Source organism: Mizuhopecten yessoensis, unplaced genomic scaffold (assembly GCF_002113885.1).
Source record: "Mizuhopecten yessoensis strain PY_sf001 unplaced genomic scaffold, ASM211388v2 scaffold10647, whole genome shotgun sequence".
Classification (NCBI taxonomy): Eukaryota; Metazoa; Mollusca; class Bivalvia; order Pectinida; family Pectinidae; genus Mizuhopecten; species Mizuhopecten yessoensis.
In genome coordinates this window covers 172727-188105 of record NW_018408651.1, presented here as the reverse complement: position 1 = coordinate 188105, position 15379 = coordinate 172727, and the positions used below count along the sequence as shown (strand labels likewise).

At 36.4% G+C, this 15379-nt stretch overlaps 1 protein-coding gene across 1 annotated transcript; it reads right to left on the bottom strand.

Annotated features, from left to right (window-relative positions):
- Nucleotides 1–1568: 1568 nt before the first annotated feature.
- On the bottom strand, nt 1569–3138 carry LOC110461651 (probable G-protein coupled receptor 139). Its single transcript, XM_021515212.1, has one exon. It carries the CDS (start codon nt 3136–3138, stop codon nt 1885–1887), a length of 1254 nt encoding a protein of 417 aa, XP_021370887.1. The 3' UTR covers nt 1569–1884.
- Between the last annotated feature and the right edge of the window lie 12241 nt (nt 3139–15379).

Sequence of the window (15379 nt, the reverse complement as noted above, 5' to 3'; positions counted from 1 at the left end):
ATTCACATATGGCTAACAATACACATTCCTATGTTATCAATCCACTGTATGGCTACCAATACACCTTATGTTCTCAATCCACCGTATGGCTACCAATACCCCTTCCTATGTTCTCAATCCACCTATGGCTACCAATACACCTTCTTATGTTCTCAATCCACCGTATGGCTACCAATACATCTTCATATGTTCTCAATCCACCTATGGCTACCAATATACCTTATGTTCTCAATCCACCTATGGTTACCAACACAACTTATGTTCTCAATCCACCGTATGGCTACCAATACATCTTCCTATGTTATCAATCCACCTATGGCTCCCAATACACCTTCTTTTGTTCTCAATCCACCGTATGGCTACCAATACACATTATTATGTTCTCAATCCACCTATGGCTACCAATACACAATATCATGTTCTCAATCCACTTATGGCTATTAATACACCTTCTTATGTTCTCAATCTACTGTAAGGCTACCAATACACCTTCCTATGTTATCAATCCACCTATGGCTCCCAATACACCTTCTTATGTTCTCAATCCACCGTATGGCTACCAATCCACATTATTATGTTCTCAATCCACCTATGGCAACCAATACACAATATCATGTTCTCAATCCACTTATGTCTATTAATACACCTTCTTATGTTCTCAGTCCACTTATGGCTACCAATACACCTTCTTATGTTCTCAATCCACTGTATGGCTACCAATACACCTTCTTATGTTCTCAATCTACTGTATGGCTACAAATACACCTTCCTATGTTCTTAATCCATTTTATTACTGTCGGTACACTTCAAGCTGTTCTTAATTCATTGTATAACTCTGATCACAATTTATGATGTTTTAAATCCATTGTATGACAGGTTAGTGTTTCCACTGTTTGATGGTATATACAATGTATGACTTTACGAACCCTCTATGGGCTGCTAACCATAATGTCTTTCCTTCGGATAAATACCGCATACTACGGTATGTACTTCTTTACTTGAATTATAAACATAGAACTTGTTGTTCAACTCCATTTGCCTGAGTGGAGTGTACTTTAGAGAGAGAGTTGGTTAGTACGGGTTTTTCTATGCAGTGGTATAGAATTTATATGTCACTTTGTTTGAGCCGTTTGAACTTCATAATTATAGCAAGGTATTTATAGAAATCCTAATACACACGCACACCAAAACCCTGACCCACACCCTGACCCACAAGCACACTCATCCCACCACACACACACTCGCAGGGAGGTACAAAAGGGAACAACTTGTTAAGGTGCCCGAGGGAGGCAGCTCCATTCTCCTGATTGTGTTAATATAGAATCATATGTATATTATCCCTTGAAGTTGAAAGCGCTCAAGAGTTATACAAACGTTTTATGATACAAATATAACATTTTATATCCAAAGAATGACTGTTTTTACTCCTAAAATGTAAATAAATCTATGCCTTAATTCAGTGTTTGAAAATACATGACTACTATTGACAAACCCACTGAGTTTATTGAATTTATCCCTGTATTATATATATTATGTAACAGTCTAAAACGACGCTTCGATGGGTTTAAATCACGTTTTAAATATTTCACCTGTATTAAAACCTATAACCAAAATGACAGCCTACAACCACTATCTGGTAACATAAACACAATATGTAAGCCTTTATATATACAGCCTTTAGCAGCCTATGCATGTACACCCTATAACATCCTATACATTTACACTCTATAACAGCCTATACATGTACATACTATAACAGCCTTAACAAGTACATATTATCACAGCCTATACATGTACACTCTATAACAGCCTATACATGTACATACTATAACAGCCTTAACATGTAACCCTATAACAGCCTACACATGCACACCCTATAACAGCCTATATAGCAGTTTCGTTAGTGGTTTTATGACTGCATGCATTTACGTTTGTCCTTGAGCAATAAAGGTGTTGACTGTGGTCTGAAACGTTGGACGTATTTGAGCCTGACCGCTGGCACACCATCCTATATACAATGTTACGGAACTTTTGACCAGTGGCACAATACAGAAAGAAATTCATGGAATGGTTTAAATACATGAGCAACTCAGCTATTGTTCTGACTAACAAGCACTTGGCCAATATGGCGGCGTCATTTTTGAAGTCATCCTGCCAGACACGAGTCACAATCATGACGATGTTCATGGGTAACGTAGTGAGTAAAAACGTGAACGATATGGTTAACAACATCACTGTTAGTTTAGTGTTACTATCTTTCGTACAACGACGGCTCTCAGCTTTCATCAGGGAGCCATTTTGTAGTACATCCCGACCGTATGTCGCTTTTATAACCTGCCGAATTATCATAATATTTAACATAACGATTATTAGTGTAGGCGAGAAGGAATAAAACAAGGCATCTATCCAAGGCCATATCACATCCACTAGCAGCTTGTGCGATAAGGCACCTTCACACTTATAAACAATTTTGTTGTTGTAAATTTCTTCATTCAAATCCACTGTCCATAATAAATGTATGTTTATGGTTAGGAAAAGCAATGCTAATAAACACACGACTTTCCTGGCTCTGGGAATATTACAGAAGTATGACGCTCTCAGTGGATGACAAACCACTATGTAACGCTCTATCGTAACCGCGACTATCAACCAAACGGAATATTGACTCGTACTATAGCCAAGTACCGCTATCAGTTTACACAACAATCGGGATTCCGTTTGTAAATCAACGTGAGTGATCTCCCCTAGCCACTTCAGGAATAAACCATTTAGCAAAACAAACGAATCAGCAATAGACAGAGCAGCCAGGAATGTATTTGTAGACATTCGGGTCATAGTTTTGTGCCGGAGAATCAAAAATGATAGAACATTTCCAACAGTTCCAAGAAAGAGTAACACTGGTGGCATGTATATCGCCATTGTGGTATGAATTCGGTACTCCTTGTACTGAATTAGGTCCTCCTGATTGAAGGTATGTTGGGGCTCGGGTATGTAGCCAGCTAACTGTAGGAGGCCCCATATCTGTTCATGGCTTAGATCCTCGACCGAGATGGACACATTGTTGCTATCGAATAACTGATGTAAGATTGCCGATATCACGGAGAAGTTGGCTTTGTAAATATCCACCCCCTCGTCCATTTAGGCATCTGAAACTGAAAAAAGAGAAATTATTAACAAATCTGATCAATATCGATTTAAGATGAAATATCAACAGTGTATTGGCATTACCTAGAGGATATAGAGGTCCCCAGTAACACCACATATGTTTCAGGAGTGAGGCTTATATTATGATATGTTCACGAGTGTGCAGCACGAGTGAAAGATATCTGGTATTACTGAAGACACTGTTAGATATTCTGTTTATGATATTTTTTTCTCTCGAAAACCTACATATCATAATGTAATTATTTAAAACAAAAAATTGCCGTCATCAAATCAGATCACTACGCGTTGTTACTAAGCGCCGAATCTAAAATGGTGATGAGTGGAGAAAATGCAGAGTTGTCGTGTCACCACTGATCCTGATGGTCAAATATCAACACCACATTTGTCAGTTGTACTTAATCACCATCACTATCAGGGATAACCCTGGTTCTCTTATACTTTCTGCCAACAGCTTAGCCTTACTTAGGACTTGGACACGCTGACACCATGTTTAATTTGACATGAGTTTCCTCCGATCAAACAGTTATAATTGCTTACCTGTATAGTCTGTTTACTATGCACGTTAACTGTATAATTAATCGTTGTGTTTCCCTCAGAGAATGGTTCCCCAATGATAGGTAACAGATCGGATGTCTCAGACGTATTTTCTCGAGGCCTGTATATCGTCAAACTAACAAGGCTCTGACCATATGGGCCACTTGTATTTTGTTTTTCATGGTAGTTTGTAAGCAGCGTTTTAATTGGTCAATTCAGAACTCCTTAGTGAAAAATACAACTTTTATAGAATGAATAATTTTTAATATTAGGTATAAATGTAATATTAATACTTTTATGCAAGCAAACATACAACAGAATATCTCACTAAAATGTAAGGTTAACACACAATAACATAGGTACGGAAACATGATATACATGGTCACACTATAATGTAAGATAAACATGACATAAAGGGTCACACTTTTATATAAGTGAACACGCTAATTGTCAGTCTGGCAACAGTTGAACACCCTTTACACAATTTAAAATAGTGAAAACAATTACCAATAGTTTTGCTTTTAAGTAAATGTTCCCGCTGGTAGGTTTGATAATTTTGCTTATTGAGTGATTATAAATTATATTATCATGTTTTCGATATTATTTATCTTTTATTTTTCCAGTTAAATAAGTCGAAAATCAAATTAATGCTTGCATGAAGCACATGTAATTCGGATTTGTCATGTACCTGAGTGTCGACATATTAACCCAAAACATTGAAACTGCAATGCTGAACTATCTCTGTAATAAGTGTAGGTGAAATGTTGTGTGCATTTACCCTGTATGTGATGTTAACCTGTTAACAGACAGTTGTGTACTGATAAGTACATGACAAGTTTAGGACAGACGTGCGCTGACAGGAGTCAAACAAAGTAAACATTAAATATGGTGTGCGTCTAAAATAATATTTTAAATAATATTAAAGCGTAAACGAGACCGTATTTTGATTTTAAATTCATGAAGCTTTGGTAAAAATGATTAAAGGAAAACAATATTAGCACGAACAATAGAGCAAGACGTTTTGGAAAGGCAGTTTACTCATACGCCGTCGACGACATCCGCCAAGTATGTGGATGCAACATACCTTAGTGCACACTAATAGAAAAAACCTGATATGTATACATTCATGTCGCAACAGAAATACAACATTTCCCAATGAGATCGTGATGGCTGCCATAAAACTTAGTCAATAGTCAATATTAACCGCATTTCTGTAAACAGTTTGTCTGTTTCCAATCGACGTCCATCATATAAATCATGACATTCTAGGCAAACTTGCAAACAGCGTAGGATGGAAAGGTTTAACGTTATGATCAACAAAAGAGAAAAGTTTATGATTGGAGAATTGAAATCGACGCGCTCATCATACATCTTTGTATTAAGTCATTGAACTTTTTGTAAGTTAAGGTCAAGGTCAGAATCTGAAGTGTCCTTCATTGGTCAGGAGAGTTGTAAAACCGTTGTGTTGAACTAATTTCTTTTTCATTTGTTACATAATCTACATTTTGAAAATAGTGAAATTGAAGGACTTATCAAGGTTACCTGTCCTTTTAAGTCTTCCATAAATCCATTCTCATATAAACACTAACAGTAGAAAACGAAGGCTAATGGAAGGTTTGGGGGTTGACAGAAAGGAAGAATAAAATGTTCTGATAGAAGTATTTTTAGGGAAAGAATGTCCAAGATTGATCAAAATATCTTATGAGTTCTGCAGAATTGCCATTCCATTTATTACACTTCTCGATCATAGAGTTAGGACTGTAATCACGATTTCACGGCACTAGGAATGGCGGTAAGAAGTTTGGCAAGAAGATAGAATAGCCGGTGGTTAACTTTGTTAGTCCAAAAGAAACGATTCATGTACGCACTGTTTTCATAAATCGGTATTTTAAAAACATGCAATGCAGATACATGATAAGTACTTATATATCCGAATACTCACTATGTGCACGTCTAGCAAAGAACAATTCTTTCTGTTATTAAAAACAATACTCTGTTCCAGCTGAACTGCTTTCAGGTATTCCAGAAAAATCACACCCCTTTTGTTCCAGTAGATCACACTCCTTTTGTTCCTGTAGATCACACTCCTTTTGTTCCTGTAGATCACACTCCTTTTGTTCCAGTAGATCACATTCCTTTTGTTCTAACAGAATCATGTTCCTTCTGTTCCAGTAGAATAGGCTCCTTCTGTTTTAGTAGAATCACATTCCTTTTGCTAATACAGCAATGCTTTTTGATACTTTCTGTTGAATCACGTTTCTTCTGTTGATACAAAAAAAAAGATTTGTTCAATAGACAACCAGTCGAATAGAATTCCGTTTGTTCACTCAAAAACATTCCTTTTGAGATAAAAGGAGATGATGTGTGCTGACAAAATAAGTGATGACACTGTATCACTAAGTGTACGTGGTATGTATGGCATGGATGTTAGTATACAATCAATGTCCAGGTATAAAGCACTGTGGCCGTCACAGCTGCTATGGCCGTAGTTAATTGATGCTTCAATACGTTGTTTGTATATAATAAGCGCAGTTTCCCGAGGTTTGCCGTAACCTTCAACTTGTAAGGCACTGTTTGCATGGATTTTTAGTTGAAATAAGATTTATGTATTGTATCTGTTGTAAATTGGTAGCGTCTTTAAGGTTCGATAGACACGTACCTATCTCCCTTCGTTGTATTTCTACATATGTTCATTGTTTTGATTTTTATCATTACTGATGTGTCTTAATTGGATGAAGTGGCTATATGATGCAGTAACAATTACTCTCCTGGGGTTCCTTGCTTTCCTTTTCGTATTTCCAATAGTAATCTTATATAAAGTTAATTTGTCACCCAAGAGAAATACCCTATTACGACATTCACTCCCCAGTCCCTGCAGGTAGGGCGTACGAATTGTACCTGCTGCACCCATTGCATGATCGTAAGAGGCGACTCAATTTGGGATCTGATCTTTTCTCTACTTTCTAAACAATCTTCTACTTCCTAATGTCTCCCTTGAAAATGCATCACTTTTGGCCTTTAGTTGAGCGTTCGCCCCTGTGAGGAAGGCTTTGGGTTCTGTCTCCTGGCCGGGACATACCAGAGTCTGTAAAAATGGTAGTTTCTACTCCTCCTTAACGCTCAGCAATTCAGGAGTGGGACGACTCGTTCGCCCGTTGTCAGTATAATGTGACCGGATGGGGTGTCCTTTTGGGTGTCTTCGGCAGTATGTTTTCGTGATGTAGCACTATAAAGTCGGCATCAGTTCTGCGCTATCACAAGGAGACAAACACGAACATATCGCAGCCTCCTAAAACACACACGCATTCACTACACGCATGCATCTTTCACACAGGGGATGCCGTCCTTAAATGACCATAGCTGTTGATACGACGTTTAACAGTAATAAACAAAATTCCCAGAAGAAGAATTAAAATGTTTTCTTTTGTATATCAGACATGTGTAATGGGTTACCATATATAGTCACCAAAATGGTGAATAATATACTCTCACGAATAACAGAGAGCTTGATTCATATTGATGAGGCTATTGGATATTTTGCCTGATATATTTTACAAATACAGATGAAAAAATGTAAATAATATGCCGTATCGTCAACAAACACGAAGAAATCAAAACTCAAAGTAGAAAGGAAAGAAAAACAACAGGAACCCGGCGGTAAATGTTGAATACTGGTGAATATAACGGACCATTTCAAAACAATCCTGATACTTAAAAAAGGCCCTGAAGAAGAGACTCGACTGCGACATCAACAGGGGGAGCTGATATCCCACTTTTGAAAATAAAAACGTTATTGGTCGTAAATTAAAGTCTCTCCTTTGTAATAAAGGTTGGCGGTAGGATGACCATTATTGTCAATAAATGAAGATGTTTTCTTTCTAGACGAAATGAGGTGAAAGTAAATATCAGAGTTCTTGTTATTCAAAGACACAGAATTATCGATATATAGAAAAATAAAACAAAGGATAAGGATCACGTTCTATGACTTTGTATAGCCTTACAGAATCAAAACAAGATCGATCAGAAGTGGAAAACAGGAAGTTCTTATCAGAACCAGATGTTGGTGCCGACATAGATACCGATCATTATAACGATAGATAAGACTCAATCTGTATTTAGATATGTTATCAATGTGATGGTTAAAAATGCCTCATTTCTTCATACAATAGAGTTCGAATAATGGTTTGACATTCCTGATGGTTTTAAGAGTATTTTAATATGCGTTTTTTAGGTTAAAATACAAAGACGGTAATGCCACAAGTTTGAGAAGTGATATATTAATTACCGTAGGGGTTGATAGAACTTTACCTACTTGTTATAGTTACAGTAATATCCGGTAACGTTAGGGATTGTTTCCAGTGTTCCAGTTATGAACCATCCATTTATCTGCTACTACATGTAACTCGACTAGATATATTTCTAGAATAACTGTAAGAAAAGGTGGGATACAATTGATTTTTAAATAATATGCTATGTTTGACTGACTTGTTGAGTAGGCCATTACTAATGGTTATGTCATCTTACGTTAGGTTTACGAATTCGAATATGTACAACTGATTCGTGACTATACCGGCTACAAGTATGATTACATTTGTAGAATGAGTGATTGATAGGGATGTTGTGTATATTGTCTATTTCCATTGATAAGGATCAGACAATTTGTTTTAATCAGAAATTTCCGTAGTGTATTTAAGATAATTAGGGTTCCTCATATAATGCAATAATGATGGTGGTATTTGATTTATTATTGTTAAAAATAATGATAATGGTATCGAGATCGATACTGTTATATGTATATGTAATGATAGTATCGGGCTGGTTGCTTTATAACGAAGGAATGATTTAACCTGGACGGAAGAGCAGCTTTTGTTTTATGTTTAATCCAGACTCTATTCTTGCAATCCTCGCAAGTGTATTTAAATTAAACAAATCCTACGAATGGAGGCAAATGACAAGTTATTTTGTACAGATAAGATATTTATTATCTAAACCAGTAAGGTATAAACACAACGGTTAATGTATCAGTTGTCTATTGCTACATTAAACGTGGGTAATGTTGGATGAAAAACATCTAAGCAACATTGACAACTAGTTGGGTATGCACGAGTTGTTTTGACTGTCTTATTGCCAATAGTCACAGCTGGATCTATGCAATATATCAAATGAACCAGACAACGTTTTATTGATATCCGCAACGATTATCAATATTTCTAGTTAATGGACAACAAAGCAGATAAAATAAAAACTACACCGATGTGAAATAATAGAAGATCTAATGGAAAAATGTCAAACGCAAACAAAACCAAGTGGGTAAGTTATTGAACACAAATTAGTTGAAAGGAAAAATCAAACACATTTGTGAGAATCCTGACGCCTGTTAGGAAGTTTATCGAGTTGATCGTTATCTAAATCGTTATTTCTACCTTCTCAGCACAGGATCTTCAACCTTGTCGATATAATTTATTCTTTTATGCAAATACCACGTGTTACATCTTTCAGTGGGTATATATTGTTTACGAAGGGAGTCGCCGATTTATTGCCATTGCTAATGTAGTAAGGACATAATATTTTCTGTATTTATTGTCGTGTTTGTTGGATACTGGATTTATTCCCCTTTGTGAAAGCTCTTTATGTATCCTCAGTCATATAGTTAAACTTAGAATAAAATATACATAAAAGATCAGCTGACGAGTATATCAAGTGCCTCGTTATTGTATGAATATTATCGATGAACTCATATCTGTTGAAAAGTAAAAGGTAAATAAAATAGGAACAAAGATGTGATAGTGCCAACACATGAGTGAGAATGGAAACAAGTCAGGTCGAAAATAAACAATAGAAAGTAAAACAATCTCAGAAAGGGAATATACTAGTATCTAGAGCGCAACAAACACTAGTGTCCCGATATCTAGAGCGGTATAGAATAGGTATGCCTATCATTCCTATTACGAGAGTAAGAGTAATGTTTTGATGTCAGACCGGGTGCTATAGCGTGTTGTATAACAGTAGAACTTAACCAGCGACATCTGAAGTAGGAAAAATAAGAAACACTCGGACGTTTTCGGATTAAATACAGAAGTTTGATGTTTTGGAAAAAAGTGTAAAAAATAATGGAAACATAAACATGAAAACTTTCAGTTTTACAAAGACACGAAACAAATACATACTGGTCGAGGGGAAAAAAGCAAAGACCATTTCAAAACACGGGAGAAAAGTTTCTCTTGGTTAAATAAATTTAGTGCTTCTGCTTTATAAATTAAGGAAACGAAGTAAAGTAATGTGTGATGAACAGATCAATATAGGACAGCTAGTAATATAACCAGAATTATATACAGTGTAGAACGCCCGATGAAAAGTGACTTTTCGGTGACTAACGCTATCTGCATTCCGTCACCTCTATCAATAAAATCTATGTACATTTAAGGGTTAAAAAGAATCAACAAAACTATTCGACAACGCATTACAAGCAAACGTACACTAACATATAAGCAACCCATTACAAGCATACGTACACTAACATATAAGCAACACATTACACGCATACGTACACTAACATATAAGCAACACATTACAAGCATGCGTACACTAACATATAAGCAACACATTACAAGCATACGTACACTAACATATAAGAAACCCATGCAAGCATACGTACACTAACATATAAGCAACGCATTACAAGCATACGTACACTCACATATAAGCAACACATTACAAGCATACGTACACTAACATATAAGCAACCCATACAAGCAAACGTACATTAACATATAAGCAACCCATTACAAGCATTCGTACACTAACATATAAGCAACACATTACAAGCATACGTACACTAACATATAAGCAACGTATTACAAGCATTCGTACACTAACATATAAGCAACACATTACAAGCATACGTACACTAACATATAAGCAAAGCATTACAAGCATACGTACACTAACATATAAGCAAAGCATTACAAGCATACGTACACTAACATATAAGCAAAGCATTACAAGCATACGTACACTAACATATAAGCAACGCATTAAAAGCATACGTACACTAACATATAAGCAACACATCACAAGCATACGTACCCTAACATATAAGCAACGCATTACAAGCATACGTACACTAACATATAAGAAACCCATGCAAGCATACGTACACTAACATATAAGCAACGCATTATAAGCATACGTACACTTACAAGCAAACGTACACTAACATATAAGCAACCCATTACAAGCTTGCGTACACTATCATATAAGCAACCCATTACAAGCATGTGTACACTAACATATAAGCAACACATTACAAGCATACGTACAATAACATATAAGCAACGCATTACAAGCATGCGTACACTAACATATAACCAACCCATTACAAGCATACGTACACTAACATATAAGAAACCCATGCAAGCATACGTACACTAACATATAAGCAACGCATTATAAGCATACGAACACTAACATATAAGCAACGCATTACAAGCATACGTACACTAACATATAAGCAACGTATTACAAGCATTCGTACACTAACATATAAGCAACACATTACAAGCATGCGTACACTAACATATAAGCAACCCATACAAGCAAACGTACACTAACATATAAGCATCCCATACAAGCAAACGTACACTAACATATAAGCAACCCATTACAAGCATACGCACACTAACATATAAGCAAAGCATTACAAGCATACGTACACTAACATATAAGCAACCCATATAAGCAAACGTACATTAACATATAAGCAACCCATTACACAAGCATACGTACACTAACATATAAGCAACGCATTACAAGCATACGTACACTAACATATAACCAACCCATTACAAGCATACGTACACTAACATATAAGCAAAGCATTACAAGCATACGTACACTAACATATAAGCAAAGCATTACAAGCATACGTACACTAACATATAAGCAACGTATTACAAGCATGCGTACACTAACATATAAGCAACGCATTACAAGCATACGTACACTCACATATAAGCAACACATTACAAGCATACGTACACTAACATATAACCAACCCATTACAAGCATACGTACACTAACATATAAGCAAAGCATTACAAGCATACGTACACTAACATATAAGCAAAGCATTACAAGCATACGTACACTAACATATAAGCAAAGCATTACAAGCATACGTACACTAACATATAAGCAAAGCATTACAAGCATACGTACACTAACATATAAGCAAAGCATTACAAGCATACGTACACTAACATATAAGCAACGTATTACAAGCATTCGTACACTAACATATAAGCAACACATTACAAGCATACGTACACTAACATATAAGCAACCCATACAAGCATACGTACACTAACATATAAGCAACCCATACAAGCAAACGTACATTAACATATAAGCAACCCATTACAAGCATGCGTACACTAACATATAAGCAACACATTACAAGCATACGTACACTAACATATAAGCAACACATTACAAGCATACGTACACTAACATATAAGCAACCCATACAAGCAAACGTACACTAACATATAAGCAACCCATTACAAGCATGCGTACACTAACATATAAGCAACGCATTACAAGCATACGTTCACTAACATATAAGCAACCCATACAAGCATACGTACACTAACATATAAGCAACACATTACAAGCATACGTACACTAACATATAAGCAACCCATGCAAGCATACGTACACTAACATATAAGCAACGCACGATATCTCGTTTGAAACAATAAATCTTTGCATATCATAATACGCGAAAACCAAAACTAACATTTGGCATCCGTATTTGCAATCTCCTTCTGGAGCTACAAGAGGCCTAGGAATACAACATATCCGATATCCTATAATGGACTTTTCAAATACCAGTAAGTTTTGCATTGCAAAATCAAGTGCAAAATCAAGCCCAAAGTAAACAAATCCTCCTTTTAGGAAAGCATTTTGAAGTTCGTCGCTCATACAGCGCTTTACACTCGTGCTTCCATAGATTGCAAAACAAGTTGTAGTAACCAGCAATACTCTGCTAACTATTTCACTTCGATTCGAACATTAAACGGCGCCCCTATTTTCACTGAAGAAGCATTCTCAATCGTTTAGACCATGGACAATATGAGCACTGCATTAAGAAGAAAAATCAACAGTATGCAGTTACGGGAACCCAATAATAGTATCTAAAAATTAAAACAGAGAGACGAAGTACCTTTCCTATGAATTCCGAGCCTCGTCAGAGTAAAAGGTAAGGAAAATGCTGACAGAGCAGCAAAATTGCATTAAATCTCCAGCAGACCAATAAAAAACCGCCATGTTCAGTTTTAAATCAATTATTCGATCTACAATTCAGCAGCGATGATCCCTCGAGATCAGCAAAAAACTTTTAAATTGCACCCAAAACTTGAAACCTATCAGTCCAGTCGGATTGATCGCAGACAGTAAGCCAAACCGGCGATACTTACATGACCATTTTGAACCTCTACATTTGTTTCCCCTAAAACGGACAGATATACTTACACGTCACACACGGTACGCCCCCCTTACGGTCGAATATTTCAATAAACGTTTATATTTTTTATAGATTTGTGATACATACTTCCAGGTCCTGGAGAAACCTGCTCATGTCCGTAGACTTGAGAACATTGTAAAACCTACTAAAACACATCGGTCTTTTCTTCTCCCTTGCCTTGCAATGAGCCGCCTCATTTTAACGGTAGCTTTACATCTTTCCATAGCAATTATAAATAACATTTTTTTCAGTCAAAGCTTGTTATTTTATCCCCTTTTCATTTTAGTTTTTCATTATCTTCCCTGCGAATAATTGAAGGCATATGAGCTATTTGATCTGATTTTTACCGTCAAGTGGTCTTCCCGTTTAACCTTAACCTAAATGACCCAAAGTTGTCGATTGGCCATTGAATAAAACACACCAAAGGGAATTTGATTAGGTAACAGTTTGTTCAGTATAAGGTCTTAATGAATCTATGAGCCCCCTCATCTCGAATCAGAACAGGTCCACTGCGCATGTTTTATCCGCCACTTGTATAGGTCATCTCTGTTTTCACTACTTTGGTGTCAATTTCATAGTTTGACTCTGTGGTATGATATATTTGTGCCTGGACTCCGACTGATTCTTCTTGACCTGGTGAAATTCCATAACTCTGATAGTTCCCGGATACCTGTGTCAACATGTACACTGTACCAAACACTCCAGATTTACAAGTAGACGGACTTTTATAATATCCTATGTCTCTACTAGGGAATATTGGACAGTTAGTGGGTAAATCTTTCTGGCGGAGAGTACGTCCACATCATGAATTAATTTTACATGGTGTTATGTAGCTCATTACCAACACTCGCATTGGCGATGCCCTTGCAATCATTCGAAGTCGCTCAGAGTCAGACAGATAATGTCGTAAGTGCACAAAAACTACGAATCAAGGACATTTGCTGGAATTCCCGCTTAACAAGATATACGGGCAGTTCACTCTCTCCCATTGCAGTCGATTCGTTTACAAAATCTGGTACAAGAACTAACATCCGCTGTTTCTAGAGTGCCTAGTGGGGGAATGGATGTTAACGTTTGTTCGTTTGTTCCAGTGCACACGAGGAAAGCGTCCCAGAGGGTTCCGACTGAACTTCTTAACACAATAGATTCCACTAACAGCAGACAACTTACATAGGAGATTTAGAAACCTATGACACTATGCCCTTCCTTAACACTTTAAATTCCTTAGTGTTCACACCATTACCTAGACCCCAGTCCGTTGAAGACGAGCTATACAGTACTAAGATAACCTTTTTAAATTCAAAGAAAGTGTATAGAAAAGAGGCAGAAATCCAACAAAACAAGCATTATACGGTATGGTATATATATCAGTCCATTCAGGACTTATCAGTTGTCAAAAGAATGCAAATCTACGTCTCTAGCGTCAGAAACATAGGCAGAGATACAGCAAAAGGAAAAAGAAAATTTACCTCTAACGAAACGGTTTAAAACCTACATCATACAGGTTTTTTTAACTAAATGGGGCTGACGTAACGGACAATCCATCATCCCTTTAATATCTTAAATATACTAAGACAGACACTGAAATTAGAAACTTAGAGATCAGGCATAATTGTTAAAAAAGTTTAAACCTTGATGTGACAGTATGCTGATCGCAAAGCTATCAATACACTGGTCGGAGAAAATAAATATATTTGCAAAACTCTTTTGATTAAAGGTTAATGATAATTTAATATAATTTATTTTGACAGAATTAAAGCACATTTATGGTGTTTACAGTAGATTTATCTAATTACATCAACTAATCACAATAGCCCAAACATATCCGGATTTCTGTCTGGTTTGGTAGTTACTATATACTTCCGGTTTGGGTGGAGAGAAATAAAGACCGAAAATTTTAAAGAAGCTGCAGTTTCTGTAATTTTTAATGTCATGAATTTACATAACCACAGAAAAAAAAAATCAAATGAGATATTTTTGAGAATGTGTAGCAAAGCTAAACTATACTAGCTACTTCCGTGACGAAGGATTTTGGAAGCATAGTATTTCGACGTTACCATGACTTGTTCGTACATGTTACCGGAAAAGAGCGAAAATATAGAATAATATGACTCAGGCATGGCCTGGAGAGAGCGAAGCTCGTACATTTGTTTCGAT

Excerpts from the sequence above, each read along its gene's own strand:
- LOC110461651 (XM_021515212.1), bottom strand. The coding sequence starts at position 3,138 with ATGGACGAGGGGGTGGATATTTACAAAGCCAACTTCTCCGTGATATCG.